This window comes from Cyprinodon tularosa, unplaced genomic scaffold, assembly GCF_016077235.1.
Source record: "Cyprinodon tularosa strain WSP-4 unplaced genomic scaffold, ASM1607723v1 ctg429, whole genome shotgun sequence".
In the NCBI taxonomy this organism is placed as follows: Eukaryota; Metazoa; Chordata; class Actinopteri; order Cyprinodontiformes; family Cyprinodontidae; genus Cyprinodon; species Cyprinodon tularosa.
Window position 1 is genome coordinate 254,491 of NW_024039151.1, and position 26,626 is coordinate 281,116.

Consider the following 26,626-nt stretch of genomic DNA (forward strand, 5'->3'; position numbering starts at 1 on the left):
TAAATCGAACGTCTTATGTTTTTGTGCGCATGCGCATTACGAATCTGACCCCGGAAACGTTTCATTCAAGCGTCGTCGCGCAATGAGCACCAACGAATACGGGGAGTAAAAATACTGCAAGTTTGGCAGTAAAACGTTTCATAAACACTACTAGTCCTTACAGCAGAGCAAACACTGAGTTGTATCAGTGACGGAGGGGAAGAATATCTTCTTTTTGGCAACAACCGTAGTGAAGAGTGCCTGGCCATTTGTTTTTAAAGGTAACGTTAGCAATTTCGGCTAACCTGATTTGTGTTTTCTCTCATTGATCTTAAACAAGTGGGTGAAAAATCCAAATATCGATTAATTTATAGTAATTTACCTTATTGGAAAGGGATAGTTTGGTATTCAATATAGATATTTTTTGTATGAGGCCTAATTTAATTAAGTTACGTTATAGTAGCTGACGGATCTTCAGTTTGTGTGTAAATGTCTGTTTTGCTTAACCGGGAGAGGCTTAATTTCATATTTTATCCCTAATTTATAAAAAATGGCATTTTCAGACCTGAAACAATCAAATTAATCAAATATTGAAAAAAATCGTCAACTAATAAATTGACGATTTATTTCATTTATCAATTAATCGTTAAATTGACCATAGAATTTGTAAAATATCCCACTTAGAGCAGTAACTATAACGAGATTGTAAAAAAAAATGTATAGAAACATTTAGCATTTAAGATAAAAAAAAAAATGTTGTATGCCAATTTGCTCTATCTACTCCTTAAGTGGAAAAATTTTAGTTTTACCTTATTTAATGTCGTAAAAAAATCTATAAAGAATCTTTGTCTACCTGTTTATTAATCGATTAATCAAAAAAATAATCAACAGATTAATCAATTTGCAAAATAATAATTAGTTGCAGCCTTACATATTTTATTCTAATCATCTCCACCTAGACAGATGTGAAAGAAAGTGTATAAATTTTCTTTCGTATTAATCTCTCAGTAACATTCATTTACCATTTTGACCATTTTAATCAAACATTTCCCTTTCTTGTTTCAGATGAGCGGCGAGTCAGATGCCAATAAGGAGTTCATGGAGCAGCTGCGAATGCAGCAGCTCTATGGGCAGAGGAAAGACGACGGCACAGATCCATACACATACACTGACCCCGTGGATGGGACTGTGTATGACTGGGACCATGAAAAAAAAGCCTGGTTTCCTAAAGTACTGCCTGTTTTTCAATCTTTATTTCCAAATATTGTGTTGGGAATTAAACAAGTCTATGTATATGACTGTTTTAGTCTTTAACATAAGTAATATTTATTGCTCTTTTTTTATTTTTTCAGTATAGAGAGTACTATATCAGTCTCCTAAAAGTTTAATGCGATATGAGCCCAATTTGTTGGGCTGGTATGAGAGCTAATTCATTCGGTCTCCTTGAGATGCTCATATTTATACAAGAGTTTATAACTGAAACTAATCACAATATGAAAATACTTTGATTTAACCACAGATTTTTATTGCAATCCTTTAGAAACTGATATCAGATAAGTGATTCCAAATCTAAAAGCAGTATATGGTCACATCTTTTTGTTTCTCAAAATGTATTGTGAGACGTTAAAAATCGTAGAAGGTTTAAAGAAAAGTTTTACTTCTGGTTTCTTTCTTAATGCTAAGCGGGCCTGCCATGTTTCTTTAGATAACAGAGGACTTCATCGCAGCCTACCAGGCAAACTACGGCTTCACTCAGGAAGGAAATCCGGATGCAAACAACACGGCGCAGAGCAGCTCCCAACCTGCCGCTCCTGAACCAAACAGCAAGCCGCCAGAGAAGGAGAAATCAGTCGATCCTGTTTTGAAACCTGGCCCAGAGCAGCCGGAGACTCCTGTTAAAGAAGCAAAGCAGAAAGCAGATAAAAGGAAAGCAGAAGCAGGTATAAACACTAGAGTTTTTCGGCTATCGGTGAGACAAAACTGTTGGAATGTTGTTTGCATCCCAGCAGTGGTATAAGAGCTTTTAATAGAAATGATTTTCCCATTCCTTGTGTTGACAGGATGGTTTGATATTGAAGAGGACAAAAACACAAACGTCTATGTATCTGGTTGGTAGTTTGAAATAAAGAGCAGCTAACTTTGTTTACTTTGTCTCACTTTATGTCTCTAACCTTCCTCCGTTTTTCTTCTTCATGCTGCTCAGGTCTGCCACCTGATATCAGCTCCGACGAGTTTGTTGAGCTGATGTCCAAGTGCGGTATCGTGATGCGTGACCCCATCACTGAAGAGTATAAAGTGAAACTCTACAAGGATAAAGATGGTAATCTGAAAGGTGATGGCCTCTGCTGTTATCTGAAGGTTAGTTTGTCTTTCCTCTTGCATTAATAAAACCTTAGATGGTGGCTTAGTTTAGTTTAGACCATGTGTAGTTGGCGAACACTACACGTTTGCCGGGAGCTACGGCAACAGCTGATTCACCAGCGTCAATAACCGACCCTATATGCGATTTAAAAATAAGGGTTTGTGCTTTCCTCACAGAACACGACCGCTCATTCACACTAGATATAGACGTACTTTTGCCATCTCCTGGCCGTTTTTGGTATTGGATTTTCAAAAGTCAAATTTAGTCTTCAATCATTGATGCAATCTCTGATCCCATGCCCCCAGACCCTCCTGGCATGGCTTGAAAATACACACACCCACACACATGCATAAGTTTAGTCTCAGGATGTTTTTTTTTTTTTGCTTTAATCCTTGAGGTATGTGCATGCCTGGCTGTTGAAACGTGCAATTCTCAATAAAACCTCACACTGATTAAGAAAACTGGTTAAAATCGGGTCAACATCTGCATACTTCATGAAAAGCTGTTGTTGACATTTTAAACCTGTGGGAAGACTTTTCAAAGCTAATTTTACAGTCAGTTGATGTACCAACCAAAAAAATCGATTTAAACACCAATGTATCCTATAGTATAGTATGTAGCGCAACATTAGCCTGGCTATCTCGGAGTTAGCCATCGACATTGTGTCTAACGTTAGAAAGTAGAGTAAATAGAAAGTAATTCACTGTGAAATGTCAACCAAGTAATTCTTAAGTGGGTGATGCTTTTGTTTTTGTTTTTATTGCTTCTATTTCTCATTTGAAAAATTCATGGGCTGAAATATATGTGCTGAAGCTCTGTGGTGTTATTGAACTGGTTCATTAATTTAGCTGTATTATAAATCTGTCAGATTTAAAGGCTAATGCACAGACAAAGCTTAAAAGTATATGCCATCATAGAAAAATACTACAGCATTAACAGACAGGTACTCGTAATTCGATCTTGATGTGAAATCTTGAAATTACATGTAATATGTGATTACCACAACATTGCCATCAATACATGTCTATTATATGTAAATAATCAATTTATCATTGTGAACATCTGTATTATTGTGTTCAATTAACACATCAATATAGTTGGGATTGATTTGTATAAGTTCTATTACACAATTTATAGACTTCAATCGACTTCATACTGACTATGCAATGTGATGTCCTTTTTTTCATTATCATAAGTTACACTAATTTCAAATGTTTTCTTGTTAGCTTTCTGACATCACTGCTGCCAAGCAAACATGAATGATGCACATTCCATAACTAGATATAATGACTTAATATCACAATATTTTTTTTTTATCACTGCTGCTTACCTTATCAAGGCTGCACCTTAAAAAATGAAATTATTATTATTTCTTTTTGTATACTCTTGTGTATGCAAAATTACAAAATAAATCCAAAGCCACTAATGGTCACTGAGGCCATACCAGTTAAATACAAGAACGGCTTTTTAGCAGTTTCCTTAAATAGAATAATAAATAATAATAATAAAAATGATAAATAATAATTTAATTTTATTTATCTCACATTGGAGAAATTTACCTCTGCATTTAATCCATCCCCTCTGGCAGCAGTGGGCTGCCATCGTGCTGCGCCCAGGGAGTAGTGTGGGGTTAAGGGTCTTGCTCAGGGACTCAGAGTGGCAGATTGTGGGAGTGGGGCTCCAACACAGAACCTCAGGATTCCAAGCTGTATGCCTAGCTCTATATAGACAATGAAACCTTGAAAAATACTTGCAGTTCTTATTGTTTTTACATTTTTTTATTATTAAAAAAAATGTTTATTCTAAACATTTTTAATGTCTACTTTTAAATCTTAACAGCCCCTACCTGAAGAGATGGTAATGATTTATAAGTTTCTTTAAGTTGCATTTAGGACACACATAAAAGCTGAGTGGATTTCCATCTGATGTTAACAGGCTGCTCCTTCACCTCTGTTCTAGAGGTACCAACAGCATTTCTTGGTCCCCTTGTTTATGTAAAATGAAGCTGATTCTGTTATTCAACATATTTCTCTGTGGTGTATTAATACACATCTAATGAATCATACTGTTATAAAAATCAAATTTTCTGAGTTGGTTAATTCAATTAAATGCTGCAAAAATGGTACTTTAAAAAAATCTCCTTTTTCTATAACTCTTTCTGTGCAGAAAGAATCGGTGGCTCTGGCTGTGCGTCTGATTGACGAGTCAGAGGTCCGAGGATATAAGCTCCATGTGGAAGCAGCTCGGTTCGAGTTGAAAGGCCAGTATGATGCCAGCAAGAAGAAGAAGAAGAGCAAAGATTATAGAAAGAAGCTACACCAGCAGCAGAAGTAAACCCCATCTCCCTCCATATTTGAAATTTTTTTTCAAACACCAGAAAAGTAAATATAGAGCAAGCAGAATTTATTTAACATGTTGGAAGAAATGCTGTTAATCTTTAATGTTTGTGCACATCAAATATAAACATTATTGGTTTAGTTTCAAGCAACTATTTTATTTTTGTGATCTTTAACTCTCTAAGTTTTAAAGTTTTAGTCTGATTAAAAAAAAACAACAACAATTTAAGCAGCCCTTTAAATGATATGTTTTGTGTCCTAAAATCTACTGTTTAACAAAAACTGGGTGACATAGCATAAAATAGGAAAACAAAACTAATACAAGCATTAATGGGGGTACTTGTGCAGCCTGGAAATGACTTGAAGTTGCTTTCACCGTTTTCCAGGTCTGGTATGAAAAATATAGAATTATGGATAAATACAGGTTGATTTGCAAAATGTTTTTTTTTAACACCTTATCTTATGATAATTTCTAAGGTAAAATATTTTTATAGTCTGTACCCTTCCTCTAATCTTTTTAAAGTGGAAAAATGTAATAAAAGTTGGTTGAGTTACTGGAAGAAGATAAACAGATAATGTGTATTTTTGACTTGGAATTTTTTTTTTTAAAGTGGAGAGGGTGGGTATTCAAAAAAAATTTATGAAAATCCTCTACAATACCTTTAACGGCATTGGTTCATTGACTAAATTCTAAAAAAAAAACAAAAAGTGAAATTTTCACCAATATTTCCCTTTTTTTTTATCTATATCTAGGATAGGAGTTCTTGTGTGGTTCTCAGTTCTTTGTTCCTCTTGCAGGCAGCTGGACTGGAGACCTGAGAAGCAGGGAGAAATCAGGAAGAGGCATGAAAAGGTCGTCATCATCAGGAACATGTTCCACCCCAGTGACTTTGAGGTGCAGAAAAAAAAAGACTCTCATTCACACACACGTATCAGTTCTCACTCAGTTTGGTGTAAAACTGTCATCTGGGTTTGTCTGTTTCAGGAAGACCCGCTGGTGCTGAATGAGTATCGCGAGGATCTGAGGTCAGAATGTGAGAAGTTTGGTGAAGTCAAGAAGGTTATCCTGTTTGATGTGAGTTTAATGAATCCCACTACTAAACTTTGGATTAACTCAACCATTAAGAAAAATAGTGAAGCCTGTTGGTTTCTGTGTTTGCCCTGCAGAGACACCCTGACGGTGTTGCATCAGTTGCTTTCAAGGAGCCGGAGCAAGCAGATGCTTGTATTCTTTCATTCAACGGCCGCTGGTTTGGAGGAAGACAGCTGTCTGCGCAGCTCTGGGACGGAACCACAGACTATCAGGTCAGAACTGCTGAAAACTTTACCGTCTGCAGACAATGGTCCGGAAACCAATGTTTCCAGCAGTGTTTGGATCACGGAGGAATCACCTTTCATAGTTCTTACAATACGCAAGTCGCTTCTGTTATTTGGTCATTTCTTGACGGTTAGTTACTGCTTTGATAGAACTGGATCTTGACGTTACACTTAAGGGGTTTAAATGTTTGAAAACTATTTCTTCGTAAAAAAAAATGCTTTGCAACTTGTGCTTCCAAATGTGACCTTTGCACATCATGCTTAGTAGTATTGGCAGTATCACGCTGTGGGATGCTTCTTTGGCGAGACACTGCAGTATGTCTAATGAAATACTTTATCAGTTGTTGAAAGTTGTTGCATGTTTGTTGAACCAAATTAAACTAAAAGCCAAAAACCTGAATGATCAAATCTAAATATGTTTGCAGGTTGAAGAGACGTCACGTGAGCGGGAGGAGCGGCTAAAAGGTTGGTCTACATTCTTGGAGGAAGCAGATCAACAAAAGCCGAAAGACGGTACCAGCAAAGCAGCAGAGAGCAGCACAGAACCCAGCGAGTCCAGCAGCACCACAGAACCTCAGCAAACAGAGCCGCAATCATCAGAGCAACCGGAGGAGCGAGTGGACTCTACTGACAGCAGCCTGGCAGGAAGTGACAACGAGGAAGCCCAGAGTCCTGATTCAAAGTGAAGAGCACCGTCGTTTTCAGCGCAGGATATGGGGAGGACAGATGTGGACAGTTTTAGCTATTTTTTTGTAATGTAGAAAAATAAAACAATATTTTCCTTCCCTATTTTCATAAGTTTGGTTTTCATTGTGGAGTTCGACTAATCTGTTCCTCCTCTTTAAATATACACCTTTAGTTATTGATTGTTTGCATTATTGTGCTGATAAATCTCATTAAGAACACAAATCTGACCATAACTGGATGATTGATGCTTGTTTTTATTTAAATTTAGTTGTGATCTGATTTTGTTTTTAGTTTCTAAGGTAAATATGTTGCTTTAATACATCAGTGACGGAAATCAGGAAAACTCCTTTGGGTTTACTGTTATGCATGGTGTTAGCAGTCTATATATATATATATATATATATATATATATATATATATATATATATATATATATAAAGCCTTTACATACCTTAAAGACTTCTTTAAAAAAATGATAATGCGAAAAATGTGGTTCTTATTGCATTGTCTCCACTTAGAAAGCTTGGTGAGTGTTAATCACAACACATCTAGCTGGAGTTAAGACTTAGATCAAACTTCAAAATAAATGCTTCCTTTGGTCTAAAACAGAAACAGATCTGGTGTTTTATTTAGTTTTTTTTAATGGGTGAAATTTAAAATATGTGCTTCAGTAGTATTACATGGCTTCAGAAAGGAACTATGAATGCTAAATAGAATCTGCTTCAGATTTATTAACTAAAGTTTACTCTGATAAGTAAATGGAAGAAAAAACAGCTTGTTACAGTAGATGTTTGCAGTGTGGGACTGATCTCTAGAGCTAATTGCTATTCACTGTAAAGAGAAAAACGCTTGTTTTTAATCCTTGTTTCACATTTTTTGGCTATTTTAAATTTCTTTACTTAAACACCAAAGTTGGCACAAGAAAGTTAAGCTCAAACTTCATGTTTTTTTTCTAATAGTATTTCAACTTACTTTCAACTTTCTCCAAAATTCGATCATATTGAAGAAAATATGGGTTATCATATTCCAACTTTTTAAAAATGTTTCATTATTTTGAAGTTTGGGACTCTGTTCAAAACCAGACCAGTCCCTCAGTCTGGTTAAGGGTTAAGTTTCTCTGTTTTAATGTTTGAGCATAGCTGTGAACGTCCCAATAACTCAAATTTATCATGTCCTGTTGTCTTTTTGACATTTTCTGTGAATAAAATTTTGGTTACTTAAGGTAAAAATGGCAAATATCACTGAATTATTTTCAAATTACCAGCTCTACAGTGAACTGAATAAATAGGGATCTGTAAAATATTGCAGATCAGTAGTACATAAAGGGTTCTAGGTTTACTCTGTGAAAGAAAATTAAAAAAAAATATTCTGCAAGTTTTTGGGTTTATTTATTTGTGCATTTTCAGCACCATAAACAAAATAGGGCTCACTGTAAATCAAGTCTGGTTTTAGACCTAAAGCTATTGCATGTATTTAGTATCAAATCAAACAAAAAGCCAAAAACATGATTGATGCAATATAATATATTTACATTTTAGGAAGAATATCTTTTATTTTAAGGCCTTGTGTCAGAATAAATAGAAATCAACCTCAACTATCTTTTATAATTAAACATTTATCTGTGTCAACTGCTTAACTAAATTCATGCTTTTATTGAACTCTGGTCAACAATTTAATAAATAAAATGATTCAGAACAAACATTTTGTGCTGAGGGAAGGATTCCATTGGTCTAAAAGCTGACAAAGGGGCAATAAACACTGAGATGATGATCATTTAAACAGGAGAACAAACCAAAGAAAAACCAACACTGATACCTAACATCTGTAGGTGACGTTCAATATAGTTACAACTGTTAAAAAAGTCACAAGATGCTGTGTTTCATTTATTTAGCTTAGAGAGTTTGGAGATTAAAATTTAAAAGTTTGCTGGTTGTGTTTTGACCGGCCCCTGCAATTCTTAAAAAAAAAAAAAAAAAAAAACAATATAAAAGGTTTAATGTTCTGTATCTGGATGAATCAAATACTATATTGGTATTGTTTAGACTAAAAACCAGTCTGCTCTGTTTCAGTGCCTGGTTTGAATGTTAGTGAGAGAAAATAGAAATCCAGCAGGTAAATAAACCAGTTTTCTAGGATAAAGTGAAGTGAAGTATTTTAACCTGTCTGACCACTAGGGGGCACTGTGACTCTTTTATATAGGTTTTTTAAAACCACACATATAAATAAAAAACATTTTTATAGATGTCCAGAGATCAAAGCAGGGAAACATAAAAAGTCATTGACGGATAGATTTTTTTCCTTTAACTGATCATGGAGAACATTTTTTAATAGAACATCAAAAGCCTATTAAATCAAAGTTGTCTGTTTTTAGGACTGTTTGACAATAAGAATCTTCCTCCCATCACCTTCCATCACTTTCAGTTAAAGTTTGAATTTTCCTTATACTAACATGCTTTATTTTTGCAGCTGCATAGATGACCGATAGTGTTTTTTGGATTCCTAGATCCTCAGCCACTGTTTTCACAGGAGGTGTTAAAGTGTTTATCAGCTTTTAAGAATGTGAGAATGATGCAAAGTTCTGCAGATCAATGGTTCCATTGTTATTTTACGGCTAGAGACAGTAGATCTGTTTAATTCAGTACATTTAATATACTGTCAGGATTTGAGTACACCGCTTTTCTAATCCTATTCAGATCTTTATGCTATCACATTTGCATATAAACTCTTTACAGCCTACATCTGATTTTTTTAAATCAGCAAAAAGTTGACATAATGTTGTTGTTTCTTCACAGCAATGCAGCCAATAATCAGCCTTTATGATGGAGAAACTTTGCATGTTAGCTTAGTGAGAAAACAAAAACAGAAAGACAAACTAAAAACAAAGCCAAACAAAAATCAGGGCTGGAAACTTCCATCACATGATCACGATCATTGATTTTAATACTTTAAAATTGACTTTAAAAATGTTCAGAGATTTGTGATTTTTTTTTATTTTTTATTATTTGTTTATTTGACAAGGACAGTACAATTAAACATTGCAACCAAACAGGTGGCCGATGTTCAAGTACATAAGGCTTGTAGCCATGGGCTAATTTGAAGCCTTCCTCCCTGGTTAGGCTTTTAAAAGGTGTTAGCATTAAGGGGGAGGGAGGTTAGTAACGACACACAGATGCATAAAAAAAAAACAAGAGAAGTTAAAAAAAATAAAATAAAAAATGTACTGTACAAGCCAGTTTAGTGCTCACACTCTTGATTGTCTTTGAGCCATTTTTTCAATCTTGTGGAGAAAAGTCGAATATCAGTCTGTGACTTAAGCTCCAGAGGCAAAGAGTTCCAGAGATGTGATGCTTTCACTGAGAAGGCGGACTGACCCATAGATGTCCGACATCTTTTAATCCTACAGTTCCCACTAGCTCCAGCTCTTGTCCTGATTCCTTCATTTGCATACTTTAAAACAAATTTACAGATTATTTCAGGGGCAAGACCATTAAGGCATTTAAAAATAGCTTTTAAAAATGAGAAATTTATAAAATTTTCAAATGTCATCATGTTGTATTTTTTAATAATTTTGCAGTGATGTCACTTCACCGGTTTTTGATCGAATATTTTTAATGCTTGCTTGTGAAGTAAGAGTAAATGTTTTAAAACAGTCTTTGTGGCCTGGGCCCAAACGATGGAGCAATAAGACATATGGGATAAAATCATTGCATGTAAATATACTTGTGCAGCTTGATTTGATACACATGGTCGAATCATTTGACTTTGATCTTTATGCCTATGACTTGGGACTTCAATTGGACTTGAACCAGTTTACTTGAAATAATTTGATATCTTACCCAAAACCAAACTCTTAAAACACCTTTTATTTAATGCTACAGAGTGTAATAGTTATAGGGATTTACTGATATAATAATAAACATAGTATATTATCTATATGTATGTTATTTATTATCACCTATAATAAAGAAGGTCTCAATCTTTGTCTTTGCCTTGCCTTAGAATTGCTATTTACAATCAAATAGAAGTGGATTTGCATTTGTGGAGGCAGACATCTTTTGCGCTACAGCAGCACAGAGCTGACAAACTAGTGACTGTGCAGCTCGCCACTATGCTCGAATGTAACTTTGGCAAGTGAGGCCTACATGCTATCCTACACAGTCTAATACAACACTACTTATAAAATAATCTATGTAAACCGGACATAAAGGCCTCAACCGGCAACCGCCCGATGGGTAGGAGTGCCCAAAACGGGGGGATGAATCAGACTTAATCACATTAAACATACATGGCTTTGTTAAAAAAAAGACTCAAAGGACTTAACCCTTTAAAGCCCGATCCAAGAATAAAGCAAAACAGAAAATTACTTTTTTTTTTGGTTTGAAGTCCTTATTTGGCCTTTTAACAAAATATGTAAAAAGAAAAAACAGAAATACATTTTTGATATTAACAATTTATTACTATGCGATAAGTCAAGATTATTTTTTGTGTAGTCTTCTGCCCTCTGTTATCAGGTATATCTGATTGTGTACAATAGGATTTTGAGCAAAGTTTTTACCATTAAATTATGCAAAAGGTGTCAGACGCAAAACATTTCAGAAACCATATGTATTAAATACGATACATTTGGCATTATAGGGTTAAAAATGTTAATTTTAAGACTTGGAATTTCACTTGAGTGCTATCTGTCTTGACTTTGATTCGAGTGTGACTGTCTTTGCTTAAAACTTGACTTGGGACATTAGGATAAAGCAATGAGATGTACTTGAGATTTAAAAAAACAATGACTTGGTCCTACCTCTAATTTGGAGACAGAGACATTGTTTTATTATTCACGAGGATTCCGAAAATAAACCTCAATCACATTTGCAGACAAACATTAAACTGGGAAATTCTAGCTCTTAGCCTTTTGAGTTAGAGCCTTACAAAAAGTTAAGGCATAATACCTATGCAGAAGAATATAGTCTTTGTGTAGTTTTATAAAATGTTGTGAAAATAAAGTCACTTTAACTTAAAGAACTTTTGTAAATCTGTTGCCATTGCTTCTCATTCCCAGTGTTGCTCACTGATTTGTTAGCATTTAAAAAGTATATGTAACATCAGAAAGTCCACCTCGGTGGTTTATACTTTGAATTATAAAGGTATTTTCTGGTATATCTCTACCAGCTCTACACTTGTTGATCATTTTTGTTTGGTAAAATACTTCAAACTCAAACATCAAACATCTCAGTTCCCACCAAAGCTCCTCAATTGGTCTTAGATCTGGTTACTGCTGAAAGGTGTCACCCTTCACCTCAGTGCAAAGGATTATTTATTCCCTTAAAAATGTTCCTCTCAGATTGCTCACATCATGCTCCAGTCATCGTCTCTTCAGGAGTGGTCAAAAAAGAAGAACTTTTTTCCAGAAAAGATGCTAAAGTCAAGTAATTTATCCCATTTACTGACCCACTCACAACTATTCATGTTTGTACAATATCTCAAATTTTCCGATGAAGATTCTAAGTCATCCTGGTTTCTAAGATTTGAAGATGTTTCGCCACCTCTCCAGGAAGCTTTCTCAATTCAAATGTCTGGATCCTACGGAGCCCCTCTGATGACATGGTCAAAAAAAAATGTTAATTGTGGCCACGAAATACTACTTCGTGGCCACGCAATAAGTATAACGTGCGCACGAAATACTATTTTGTGGCCACGCAATAAGTTTAACGTGCGCACGAAATACTATTTCGTGGCCACGCAATAAGTTTAACGTGCGCACGAAATCGAGCGCGCCTTCTCTAAGGTCTAAGACGCGCTCGATTTGCTTACCCAGTCGGTCTCCGCCAGTCACGTGACATTTGTTGCTAAGACGCCATTTTAGGTGGAAAAGGCGTAGTGTAAACAACCGCAGCATAGCTAAACAAAGGACTAAAGGACCGTTTACATAGCAGCCTGTCCAAGATAAGTCATTACAGTTAACATAAGCCTGAAAATAGGGGCGGATTTATTGATATTATTAATAAGTATTTTGTGCGCACGTTAAACTTATTGCGTGGCCACGAAGTAGTATTTCGTGCACACGTTATACTTATTGCCGCGAAATACTACTTCGTGGCCACAATTAAAAATTTTTTTTGTCCATGTCATCAGAGGGGCTCCGTAGGATCCACAGTGAGTTTGAGTCTTTATAGACAAGGCCTAGTATTGCTTGGAAACATGCAAATGGTAACCAAACGACCCACTCATCAGTTAAAAACAACATCCTGCTTGTCTTGATAAATTATATATTCAGACGCTGCAAGTTATACAAAATTTTGCTGTGATTTGTCTAACAAGTACTAAATATTATCCCGTCATTACAGCTGTAGTTTCTTGTTCCTTTCACCTTCCTACATTTTTTTTCATGACATTTTTTATTAGTTTCTCCAGTTTGGGCATCTGAATTATCCTTTTGCCCTACTGTGGTCTATTAAAGTGGGTGCTCTTGTTGTAAATGTTTTATAGAGACAGAGGCAGGGTTTGACTTGACTTTTTTCCCCTCCCTGCAGAATAGAGGACACTTACACTAAACTTGGTAAAAAAGAAAAAAAAAATAGCTTTTCTTGAATTAGAAAATACTGGCTACTTTTCAAAATTTTCAGTGAGAAGTTAAGCAAAATTATTATGAAAAAAGTCACATTGTGCAACATAAGTCACGTTAAGGTTCTGATTAGTATAAAGACAAGATAAAAACCGGTAAAATGAGGCATAATAAAATGTGACACAATTGATGGTAAACATGGAAAATCCCAATATGGTATCAGCACCTTTTATTTTCATTGGTGCACTTTAAAAGCTCCACGTTGCTCCATGCAGCTTTTTGCAGCATAAATTTGCTCAGATTTAAAAATATTTCTGTGAAAATTCTTCTTCTTCATTAGCTGCATGAGTTGTTTATGTTTTCAGCTGTTGTGCATGCAAAGAAAAATGTTGGCTCTGTCTCAGCTAGTTCCTTTTTGTAAATCAAACCCCCTGATTCCCAAAGATTTCACTTGGAACAATCGAGCATCAACACAGCCACCAAGCCTCTGATGTACAAAATGGTCTTACATGATGCAGAAAGTTCAACTGAGTAAAGAGAACCATAAAGAGAACTATGTTCCTTTGCTTGCAGCAAACCATAGTAACAACACAGCTTTAAAATACAGTAAGGACGCATGAGTCAACACAGAGGCGCGGACAGGGAATGATATGGGATGGGAGTGGAGATGGAGGAGGAAATGGACAGAGCATGTGTTTGTGAGTGTGTGTTCTGTTCCCTGGAGTCCACCCTGGAGATCGCTTGGGAAAAAGACCTCTAGGTCTGCCTGAGGTCTGAGTTGGTGCCAAGAAAAGCAAGACTAAAATAGAGGGGAAGGGGAGAGAAAGAGAGACTTCATATCTGAGAATCAAACGCATGATGTTGTGGAGAAACATTGGGTTTGAAGACAGCGAGGGCGTGAGAGGAAGGAGGAGCATAGGAGATGAGGAAATGGTGTGAACAAAGCTTTACATGTGAGGAGCAATGTATGGAAAATGAAAACATTCACATGCTGTCTCTCACACACACTCAGATTGGAACCACATGCTGACACAGAGAAGATCGGGGATGGTTCGATTTCCATCCTGCACTGGGATGGAGAGTGGGCGAGATAGAGAGGGGGGGATGGAAAGCACCCGTGACTGTAGATGATCATCGGCCATGGGAAATTCTTTGTCTGCTGCTGTGTGGACAGGTCCGGTCCATTAGCAGCGAGCACGGGAGGGGACTTCCAGTGTGTGAACCCACAGTTTCAGTCCAAACTTAGAAAAATCAGACATCAGAATAAAATCAACTGATGGGCATTTCTCAATTGATTTATTTATTTTTATCACACTCACTTAAGAGTGTTTCACTTTTCTCAATGGCTCACAAGTACCTCCAGATGACTAATAAAAGACCTGCATCAAATACTGGTGAATAAGTGCTTTTTTTGCAAGATACAGTTTTTTTGTTTGTTTTACATCTGTGTGAGAAAATTACATTTTGATAAGAACTAGACATCTCTGAGAGGTGAGTGTGGATGAGGCTGGGAGAGAAAAGAGGGAGTCTATGGAAGAAATGCAGCTGATCTGCTGCAGAGTGATATTTAGTGGAATATTATTAGGGTGTGTTTTTATAGTAGTCAAACTGCTTCCTGAAACAAAGCTCAGCCAGCTAAAGGGAAGCCTTCATTTTAACAAGGACTTTGCAAGCTTTTTGTCATAAAAGCAGTGCTTTTATTTTATTTTATTTACTTTTATTTATTTTAGTTATTTTATCCGTTTTTGCGCAGCACTTTGGAAACCTTGTGTTTATTTAAACCGTGCTATATAAATAAAGTGGATTGGATGTTTTAACCCCAAACTACACTGTAATTTACTAGACGTGTATGTTACAGACAAACACAGTAGCACATATCTGTGCAGTATGCATATGTATTCAGATCCTTCTATTCTAATAACCCTAAATAAAATCCAGCGAGATCAGTGTCAGCTTGTAGTCCACTTGTTTGTAAGCTGATCTCAAATGTTCTGTTAGGTTGTTCTTATTAGACAAAATTTTTTATTTTACTTTTGAGCCCATATAAAAGTCTTTGTATGGCAAAACCCCCCAAAAACCTCTGCACTTCACCTTTACACACCATCCAAACCATAAAACATGGTGGTGGTGGTATCATGTTGAGGAGATGCTTTTCTTCAGCAGGGACAAGCAGAACTTCGCAGAGCTTTAGAAGATAAATGGAGCTAAATCTGGGACAATGCTGCAAGAAAACTTGTCAGTTGTATCAAAAGATTAGAGACGCTTGAGGTCCTCCTTCCAACGGGACTACAATCCTTACTATACAGCCAGAGGCACAATATGATGGATTAGATCAGGGGTTTCAGACTCCAGTCCTCAGAGGCTGATGTCCTTCAACTTTTAGATTTATCTGTGGTCTAAGACACACGACTCTCTGCTTTCAGAAAAAAAAACTGATTCACATCTCGTAAAGCTTTTAAATTTCCTTTATAATGTGCTTTAAAAGGCAGATTATATCCTACTCAACTCTTTTCAGTTTGCAACTCTTAAAAGACAGAAGTGCTCTATAGTCACAATGTAGAAAAATTATATCTACAAAATGATCAAAAGGTCCCTGCAGTGTCCACCTTAATACAGTATGTCAGAATGAAAAGCTTTGTACTGTGTATTTACTCATCCATTTCAGAAGCATCTGAGGATTATTTTAATTAAAACAGCGGATATAAAAGTGTGCCGATCCTGTTAATTCTTTCTTTGTTACTTACTTTTGATAAAATTAGTCTACAACAAACTAGAATGTGTTCCTTTTTAAGGCAGCATACAGTATAGTTTATCCAAATTGAAAAGAACATCAAACAAAACCATAAAAATATAAAAGGTAATAGTCATGGAAAAACCGTGATGCAGAAACACACACCCTTTGACTAATCTATGACTACTAATCTTGACTATCTATCTATCTATCTATCTATCTATCTATCTATCTATCTATCTATCTATCTATCTATCTATCTATCTATCTATCTATCTATCTATCTATCTATCTATCTATCTATCTATCTATCTATCTATCTATCTATCTATCTATCTATCTATCTATCTATCTATCTATCTATCTATCTATCTATCTATCTATCTATCTATCTATCTATCTATCTATCTATCTATCTATCTATCTATCTATCTATCCATTCATCCATCCAACTCTTAAATGCATTTGCAGGGCGCTCAAAATCATTCTGAGGGCCTTAAATGGTCCTGCTACTGTGCTTTGAATTTTTTCTCTATACTGCATTATTCTAGAATCTGGTGCTCTCTCTCTTGGCCTTTTTGCCCAATAAAATCTCTCACTGACCTACGTGATTCCTTATCATTGGGATTCCATAAGCTATTTTTTTTAATTTTACATTAAATCTTATGCACTTTATATGAAACTTTAAATTCAAAACTTTTGTAAACCAAAGCAGCTTAAATCTCTGAGTCCATCTGTTTGTGTTTGTTGTCTCTGGTCTTGAAAGTTGCCCAGTAGTCTTAATTTATGATACCTATATCCCAACCTTAACGGGGGTAACATTATTAAAATTCTTCATCAAGTCAGAATCTCCAGGTGAGAGGGAAGGAGAACTTGGCATTGGATATTCAAACACTACAAGAGTTTCTCTGTTTTTCTTGTGACTTGGAATCATAACTCTAAGCCCTATTATGTCTCCTCTGCTTTAACACTGCGCCCTAGGCCCTCAGTTATTATTCTAAATCTTTTCTAATTGTCCAACCTTGGCTTGGCTCTTTCCATCACCTTATGAAATCCAGTTAAAGTAATTAATGTGTATAATGTGTGTGTAGTGTAGTCCTAGTGGCTGGCCATATCAGTGTATTTGGGGCATGCTTGTGTAAACAAAGTGAAGTCATATACGGGGATCGTTTCCACTTTCCCTTACATGAATAATATTATTGTAAACTATCTGTGACCTAACCTTCTCTGCTATAACTTTCCTGCTGAACAAAAACACATGTGGCTGGTTTGAAGACAGTTGGCCACTGCTGCAGAGGTGGGTTGCTGATTGTTGACATCATGGCGTCCTGGTGAGAAAACAGCAGATAGGACCAATTCTGGGTGCTTGTAAACTGTAAACTTCAAGCTGTATTTTAGCTTTTCGTCATCAAAATAATTACATAATTCTCCCTGCAGGTTTCATTTAGTTTTCACAACTGATAATTATAAGTTTACTGCATTCTTTATTTATCATCCTCTGTTGATTTTTTTTTTTGCCAACCTGATTGTTAATTTAAGTTTTGCACAATCTTACATGTATGGCTCTGTTGTGTGTGTGTGTTTTTTTTTAAGCGGGAGCATGTAGGGAAACGGGGAATGAATGTGTATGTGTGCAGTGAAGGCTGATTTTTGGACAGGAAATGCCTGTGCAGATGGAACAGTAATGTGGACACGATGAGAACGGCATACAGGAAACAGCCTACACTGCAGCTGTGTTCGTGTCATTAACTGCAGCGGCTTGCTGTAATAGCCAGAGGAGCCAATTCACTCAAAAGTTTTAGGCCTGGAAGCTAGATGGCACTGCAGTATGTTATGTTTTAAACCTAAATTCATCTTTTTTTAAGAGGGTTGGTAAAACACAGAGTTGATCCAAATAATGTGAGTATTTAGTGTTTAATAGTATTTAATACTATTAAACTATTTAATAATACCACACAAAATGATGCCAAATGTAATTTTATTCCTAGTTATTATTTCAAACTCCCATACATATTAAACATGAACATGTACCTCTCTAATGCAAACACTCTTTCTTATTTAATGCTTTAAGAAAAAATGATACCACAGGAAAACAAGACTCAGAGTTTGATTACCAGATAAACCGGGCTGTCACTGATCATTTTAACTTGTCCAAAGATTCTTTAATATAAGCAAAGCTACTTTCCCCTGCTATCTGTAGTACACATCTCTACCAATTCCACAGAATTGCTACAACTATGGCTGTGTCTGAAAGTCCGCCCTAAACACTATATAGGGCACTGCATAGTGGTTATGCCATTTTAGATGAGTGTTCGAATATCAAGTGGATGAAAAAGTAGTGGACTCGAAATTTTCCACAATGTATTCTGAAAAGTAATGTTCATGCATGGTCACTAGACGAGCAGATATATCCCAGAATGCTTTGCGCAGAAAGCTTTACTCGCAAAGCATCATGGGATTTATTGTCACAGTGCCCTGGTTTCACCATAGGCTATTACTACCCGACAGCAGTGACATATAACAAAGATGGCGCAGGCACCGTGCGAGGAGGCTGAGTCATGTGACCAACTGGGAGTGAAAAGTAGTGATCCGTCATTTGTCCGAACGGTCGGTTAACTGAGTTCACTATAAAGTCCACTATATAGTCCCTACTGTTTATACTGTTTGAGTGATTTAAGGGGTTACAGCCTATGACTCAAATATTGCAACGAGGCAATAATGATAATAATTATTAATGAGATAATAATGATAAAAACAGCCCTAGTTATGGGACTGTCATTTTTGTTAAATGTTAGATTTTTTAACTGTCAAAAACGTTAGTTAGCCTCTTTCATAAAACTTAAGAAAGTGTTTTAGAAATAAAATTAAAGACAATTTTTATCGGCTATTTAATGTCATATGGCTGTATTGCTACTTAAAGTCCACTTCTGATTGGTTGAGATAATGATGACTCCTCTGGAAGGCCTGGTCTCACACTCGGTTTGGTTCATAACAGTGAAGAGTATATCACTCAGATATAAACTGAACCACAGAGCTGTTTGAAACATTTCTGTTTGCATTATACAGTATGTTTGAACAGCTCCAATATGTTCCTAGATTACCCTGTCAACCCAACTAAGAAAGAGAAGTTTGGTTCCATGTCTAGTGAAAGGGAGTGAATAGCAGATCTTACTTTGATCAATAATGCATTTAATTTGTGATTCTAGTAGTGATTCTCATTTTTAAGTTCTGTTTTTGCATTCATTCTAAATGCTGAATTAAAATAGATATTTAGAGATTTATTGATTCTTCATTTAAATAAAATGTACCTATTGACAGTGTTAATATTTGTCTGAAATATCTTCAATGACTCTGTTGTGGCATCAGCACTGTTCTATGGAGCTGTTATTTTGGAGCAATGGCTTATTTAAGTTGAGAGGAAGAAGCTTATGGAAGCTGATCAGGAAGGCCAATTCTGTGATTGGATGCCCCCTGACTTAATGCAGGAGGTGGAAAACAAAAGGACTCTAACTAAAATAACATCTCTGTTGAATAATGTCTCAGATTCCATGCATGAAGATGTTGCAGAACTGGAGAGCTCCTTCAGTGACAGACTGCTGCACCCTAAATGCATCGGGGAGCGTTATCACAGATCCTTCCTTCCAGCAGTTTTAAGACTGTACCACCACTGTTCCCAATATCCTTAATAAGTTGTTACATTCATGCCGACTTTTGTGCAGTTTCTGTCTTTAACACTTGAATAAGATGCTGCTGTCATTTTTCACATATCTGGTGTTGCTGCTATTTTTTTCCACATATCCATTACAATTCTTTATTGATTATTTATTCTTTCTGGATGCTAAGTATTTATATTGAATATGTTTATTTTCTTACCTCGGTCACATATTCTGCTACTTTTATACACCTTTTTTAAATCCACATTCATGTAACCACTTTTGCTATAATCATTTGCTGCTGCAACACCAAAATTCCCCCATTATAGGAGAACAAAGGGATCTTCTATTCTATTCTATTCTATTCTATTCCATTCTATTCTATTCTATTCTATTCTATTCTATTCTATTCTATTCTATTCTATTCTATTCTATTCTATTCTATTCTATAGGCTGATTTAATTAACCTTGAGATGACTCATTAATTTGCAATTAAATAAGTTAGAGTTGCTATAATTTCAATTAAATATAGGACATATTTCTCCTTCTAAGAAAGGAATGACTTTGTTTAAAACAATTTCATTTAAAACCTCAGTTTAGGAGAGATTTCAAAGAGATGGCCTCACTCGAAGAGACACACCAACCGTCTTTGTAGTTTGATTGACAGAAAGGCAGGTAAACCACAGGGCATTTCAAGGCTGCTCAGGTATGTATGTGTGCGTGTGTTGCGGCCTCATCACTATTCATATGGCTGCGATATATTTGCTTCTCATCTGCATACCAGTCCAACAGGGAACAGATTAGCATTAGACAGAGAAAAAGTAAGATGGAGGGAAGTAGAATCACTTTAATTTTAACAAGATGAGATGAAGGAGAGACAAAGAGCCATGTAGCGCTGGTGCTGCTGCTGACGCAGCCAGGAATGAATGAATAGAGACGGTCGACTGAAGGGGGGGAAGCTGGGAAGAAACACTGAGAGGGACGACTGCTGGCATCAATTACAAGACAATGAGGGATATTGAAATGATGATAAACACTAGATTTCCAAATGAAAACAACATTAAAGACAAGCTTTGGCTAATGTTGGCTATTGATCTCACTGCTGCTCTGCTTCACTTTGTCAAAATGTGTTTGTAGAACATTAAATGCTCATAAATGAATAAGCGTCATAAACAAAGTGGTGCAGTCGCAATGGAGTCAATATCTCATTAGCGGACTGCACGGAAACAGGCACACACACAGATATGATTTCACACACACGTTACTTGCCATAAAGCTTGTCAGCTTTGTTTAAAGGGATGATTTGTGTTAAGCGTTTTTAATTTTTGTTTAAGTTCTGGTTTGCATGGAGAATTAGATATGTCCAAGTAGATCTTTCTATGGCAGTGATAGAGTAACATGCAGCTACAAGAAAAAAAATGCATGTTGGTTTATAAATTTGGGGTCTTAAAAATGCGTAGCAGGTATATCATGCAGATTTTAATTTTAAAGCAAGACATAGAGACGGAAAATCCCATGTTCTAAATCACAAAAGTAATACTCTTATTCCTGATTATTGCTTGAATAAAAACATCCATTTTGAAAGCTATTACTTTAAATACTAACTAAAAACTAGGTTCTTGATATAAAACAACCAAGGTAGCAATAAAATGTTGAATACATATATAAAACAACACTTTAAAAAGCTCTTAATAAGATTATATTTACCCTTGTTAGTTTTATCCTGTTACAGATGGAAGCAGAGCAGCACCTGTGTTTTTAGAGAAGAGGACCAAATCCATCCAACCAGCCTGGTCCATCCTTTTTATTGCTCTAGAACAGCCTTATACAGGGGGTCTTCAACAGGGGGACCGCAACCCCTAGGGGGTCCACGGAGGTACTGGATGGGGGGTCGCAAAAGTTTTGGTTGTTTAGATTTTTTATTTTTATATTTTCCCCTGCAATTTTTTCCCACTGAAATTGTATTGAAATGTCTTTAAATAGAAATTAACATGAATTCAACTCACACAGCGACACACAGGAGCTCTTTCAAGCTGCGCACCGTTTCATTCACAACACCTGTCCCATCAACCAGGAATCAGAATCAGAAAAACTTTAATAATCCCAGGGTTAAATAACTTTCGTTACATTACTCTGTATGTAATAGAGTGACTATAGGACCAGTTTGATACAACACAATTACATACAATATATGTAATTAGGGGGTCCATGCTCCATGTTGCCATCAGTTTGGGGGTCCTTGGCCTGGAAAACGTTGAGGACCCCTACTGTAGAAGAAAACCTCCAACCAGGAGCAAGTAATCAATTTCTTTGTGTTTAAGACTGAAATTTGGATTTGAAGAGATTATGCTTTTGTGTTACTGTAATTATGGCATGTACTTATATAGCGCCTTTATTCAAGTCAGGAGACTTGACCAAAGTGCTTTATACTACATTCATTCACCCATTCACGCACACACTCACACACTGATGGTGGCAAGCTACATTGTAGCCACAGCTACCCTGGGGCTCACTGACAGAAGCGGGGCTGCCGTACACTGGCACCACCGGGCCCTCTGACCACCATCAGTAGACAATGCAGGTGAAGTGTCTTGCCCAAGGACACAATGACACTGAAAGTCGGAGTCAGGGCTTGAACCGTCAATCCTTCGATTTCAGGGCAAACTCCTACAACTCCTACAAACTGCTACATCCAACGCCACTGTCGCCCCAGTGGCGTTGGATGTAGAATTATGTCTCCCTGTGTCCTGTATTATGTAATTTGTGTTGTTTCGGTTCCCATCTCTGTGTATGTAGCAGAGCACTGTTAAGTACCTGCCATTTAGCCCAGAGCAGGATAACAATATGCTTCCTTTACCCAATAAACCCTGGTGTTCTGCCTAAAGGCTTCAGCTAAGGAGACCATCACTATCAGCCTTTCCATAGCTTTCTCCAAGAAAAGGATAGAAGACTGTTCACATTTAGATTCTGTTGTGTTCGATGCTTTGAGATTCTTTTTTGTTTGAGTTACATCATGTAAAGAAAAATAAAAGCATTATTAGGTCCCAGCAGTGAAGCTCTGCGAAGCCCTATTGTAATTCGAATGTTTATTTATTTTTTTAACCAAATTAAATGCTTATTTTGTGGCTTTAAGATAGTCAAAAACTCATCAAACTCTACAGAAAATTGCCCCAGATGTTAAATGTATTTATTTTAATGGAATTAGAAATTCTAACTATAACTTGAATATGCAAGGCCCGAAGAGTATAATTTTTTCTGTGTGACGTTTCAGATCAGCCTTCATCATATACAGATGCCATTTAATGACATAGATTTAGCCCCACCCCCTAAAACAAAGGGGGTGGGGCATCATGTTCCACTGATGGAAATCTTTTCTTTTCACTGCGCCCCCTATTGAAAAGGAAATCACCAGAACTGCTGTCATGAAGACCAGATATGGGCCAAATCAGCATTGGCATGGGGGGCAGCAGTGTGTGGCTCATGCAGTTGTGATAGGCTGAGTGGCACTAAGTGGTGCTAAGTGGCGCTGAGCTGCAAGGGCTGCCCAACGCCGCTTGCAGCTCTTTATGTTTTTTCTTTTTGACGGCCATTTTTATTTTGTCAATTCTGTAAGCTCCACATGATTTTTTTTCATGATACCAAGAAAATACATTTATGAACCACTTAAATTAGGTTATCTATTACCTTTAGTCCACAGTAGTTTTACTTTTTTTTTTTTTTTTACCGTATTAGGATGTCAAACAACAAAAAAATAAGGGCAAATAATCAATAACCTATTCATTTTGAAACAGTTAATTTTCGGTGTGTGAGATCCAGACAAGACAAATGAATGGATGGATGATTTCTTTATAGGCTTTTACATTTAAATTGTGATCTGAAATCTCAGCCAGCATAAACATTCAAACTGTAATAACAAAATCTCCTGACGATATGTAAAAGAGCCTTTATCTGAATCTAGCGATTGATTTGGTTTCAAATACCCCCAAATTAAGTATCATTTTATTGTCTGAAATCTGATCAATGATGAAACTCCTGTGCTCTTACCAGTGCAAAATTCTGTTAATCTTTGTTTGAGTTATTCAATTAGAGAAATAAGAATATTTCAACATAGTGAACAAACTTCATTGTGCTTTTACATCAAAATAATGTAGTGATATGTTTTTTTTTCAGTTAGAAGTAATTCTTACTAAAGGAACTCATCCATGTCAAATGTTTACTGTCTGCAAAGGAAAATCAGGGGAGACAGTGTGGAACCATGCTTTCCTATATAATGGGAAAATGCAATTAGAGAAGCAGGAAGCTGCTGAAATACAGTCACTGTTCTAGAGTTTCAGCACAGATATGCAACTTCTAAGAACGTATTCTGTTTTTGCCTTCAGGAAATTTTCCTACTGTTGTCAAAAAGACAAAACTCTCATTGAGGTTCTTTCACTTTATGATTAACCTATTTATATTTAATACCCTGTGCAATAACTATATCTATACATACCCATTTATGTAAATACCTATTTACCACCCTGTGCAATAACTACATATATAAATACATATTTATATAAATACTTATTTAATACGCTGTGCAATAACTATATATATATATATATATATATATATATATATATATATATATATATATATATATATATATATATATATATATATATATATATATATATATATATATATAAATACCTATTAAATACCCTGTGCAATAACTATATACATAAATACCTATTTATGTATGTATATACTCTATATACCCTATGCACCTTTACCTCCTTTTGGCATCTTCTTCTTTTTGACTATTGAGCCGATGCAACCAGTACATTTCTCCACTGTGAGATCAATAAAGTCTATCTTCAATGTTTCATTTTATGGTGTTTCCTGATAACAGGAATTACCAAAATATTATAGTTTAGGATCTCTTGCTCCATGTGAACATTGCAACAAGAAATCTCTGTGAGTTTATATTGGTTTTAATGATTGGGACTGCCACCTGAATTTCATCACTATTGTGGCAGATAAGTGTTAACTCCCTTATAAAACAGAACATACATAGTGAACTTTCTTTTAATTTAAGTTTTTGACAGTTAACTTGTTAAAAATGCTCCACTGAGTTGGTGCTTCAGCCTCCTTTTCTAGGAAAACATTTGGTAGCAGAATTTATGGTGACAAAAACTACGATTATATCATAAATTTGGCCGTTGTTAAACACAGTCTTTGTAAACAACCAAAGGAGAACAAAACAAAAGGCAAAGAGATATTAGAAGAAGGATAAAGCTAAAAGCAAGTCTCTTGAAGTCCAGTTTAAAGATTAAATTACGCGAGGCTTGTTGGAAGGGTGCAGTTATGTCCAGCAAGGTATCTTGCAGTGCTTTGTTGCATCAGAACTGGCAGTTGAATGTTGAATTAATACCCCTTTTTTTAAGTGGCTGCTTGCTCACCTTGATAAGTTGGATCTTCCTTCAATCTCCATAAAGTTACCTAGTCAGTTGGTTAGTCGGTCAGTCAGACAGTCAGTCATTTTCCAATGCTATTTTATGACAGTTTAAATGCGTCTTTAAGCAAGAAAGTACATCTCAACACTTCATGTGTTCTCAGTTCCTAATCTTAAGCCTTGTTCCTATAGCTCCTATTCTTTCACTTTATCATGGGTTTAACAGTGAGGACACTGACCCTCTTTTGGGTGTGATTTTTATTTTATTTGTTTTTTTAGGTCTAGATAAAAGAAATGACATAGCACAGAAACAAAACAAAATAATTTCTCATGAGAATAACATCACACTAATTAATGCTACCAAACACGAAAAATGTTTTATTTCAATGAAAAACATAGAATAATTTAGTGCTTGAAACTTTTTTTTTTTTTAACTTTCCATGTTTATTTCCCTTCCCTTAATGAAAACTGTCCAATATTGTTTTCACTCAAACTGTGTTTGAGTTCTTGTTGATTTGCCTTTAATTTAGGGACATCTTGACAGCTTTACAGGGACCCCATCTACTCAATCTTTCCTCCACTCGCTATATTTAATCTTTCCTCCCGGTGGGCCCATCGATGATGATCTGACCCCCCCCCTCTACCCATCCAATCCCCTGTAGTGCCACTTTTAAACGTGTTGAGGCTCCCTGAGGATGTGTACTGCATGGTAGTCCCTTTGGGGCCGGCACTGATACGTTCTCATCTTTCTCCGTTTCTCTCTCACATGCACAAATACGCACACTTTTACTCTCCCACTTCAAACAGCAGTGGTCTCAGTGGGGCTGCCATTGAGCATTGCCGCTCCATGCTGGGTACCTGAGCAGTCAGTAATACCGAGGGCGAGGGCAGGGTGTTAAGTGGTGCACGCATGCATGTTTGTCATTTAAGTGGGGTTGAAATGTTAAGTGGTAGATTAATTAGCAGTAATTGTGTGTACGGTGCATTAAGGCAAGGGCTGGCTGATAAAGGAAAAGAAAAAAAAAAACTCCGGGGGTCTTTATATATGAACATGTATGTGAACCTAAAGCAACAGAGAAGTGAAACTGATGGAAATAACATTTTAACTGTGCAACACTTTCTCCAGCAGTCGACATCTTTTTATAAATATCCGCACTTGTTTGCTTTTTGTGCTCCTAACCCCTAACCCCAACCAACCCCATCATCAATCTTCCTCTCTCTCTTTTTTTTTAAAGGAAATTCATCCATCTGTGCCCAAAGCTGTTGCGAAGTTGCTTTTCTACTTTTAGAAACAGGAGCTGGCGAACAACGGTCACCACTGGAATAAACACGGCAACTTTCTGCAATCTGCCACACTCCTGTAGAAACACACACGCACACACAGAAACCCTCCACACCTTTCCCCCAGTTATTTCCGCTGGCTGATTTGGTATTCTAGTGCTGCAGCAGGCCCAGCAGGCCTAAAGCTCTCTCTCTATTGTTTTATTACCCAGGGGCTAGGTCTTGCCACACACTCACACAACACATCCTCAAACAACACAGACAGCATACAAGTGCAAAGTAGGATTAGC

The 26,626-nt window shown here is 36.3% G+C and overlaps 1 protein-coding gene across 1 annotated transcript; it reads left to right on the top strand.

Moving 5' to 3' along the window:
- The first annotated feature begins 47 nt into the window (after positions 1–47).
- htatsf1 (HIV-1 Tat specific factor 1) lies at positions 48–6,789 on the top strand. Its single transcript, XM_038299429.1, has 10 exons — positions 48–260; positions 1,045–1,209; positions 1,685–1,919; positions 2,040–2,087; positions 2,183–2,337; positions 4,508–4,671; positions 5,476–5,572; positions 5,663–5,752; positions 5,845–5,982; positions 6,420–6,789. Exons 2-10 carry the CDS (start codon positions 1,045–1,047, stop codon positions 6,678–6,680), a joined length of 1,353 nt encoding a protein of 450 aa, XP_038155357.1. The 5' UTR covers positions 48–260; the 3' UTR covers positions 6,681–6,789.
- Positions 6,790–26,626: the final 19,837 nt, after the last annotated feature.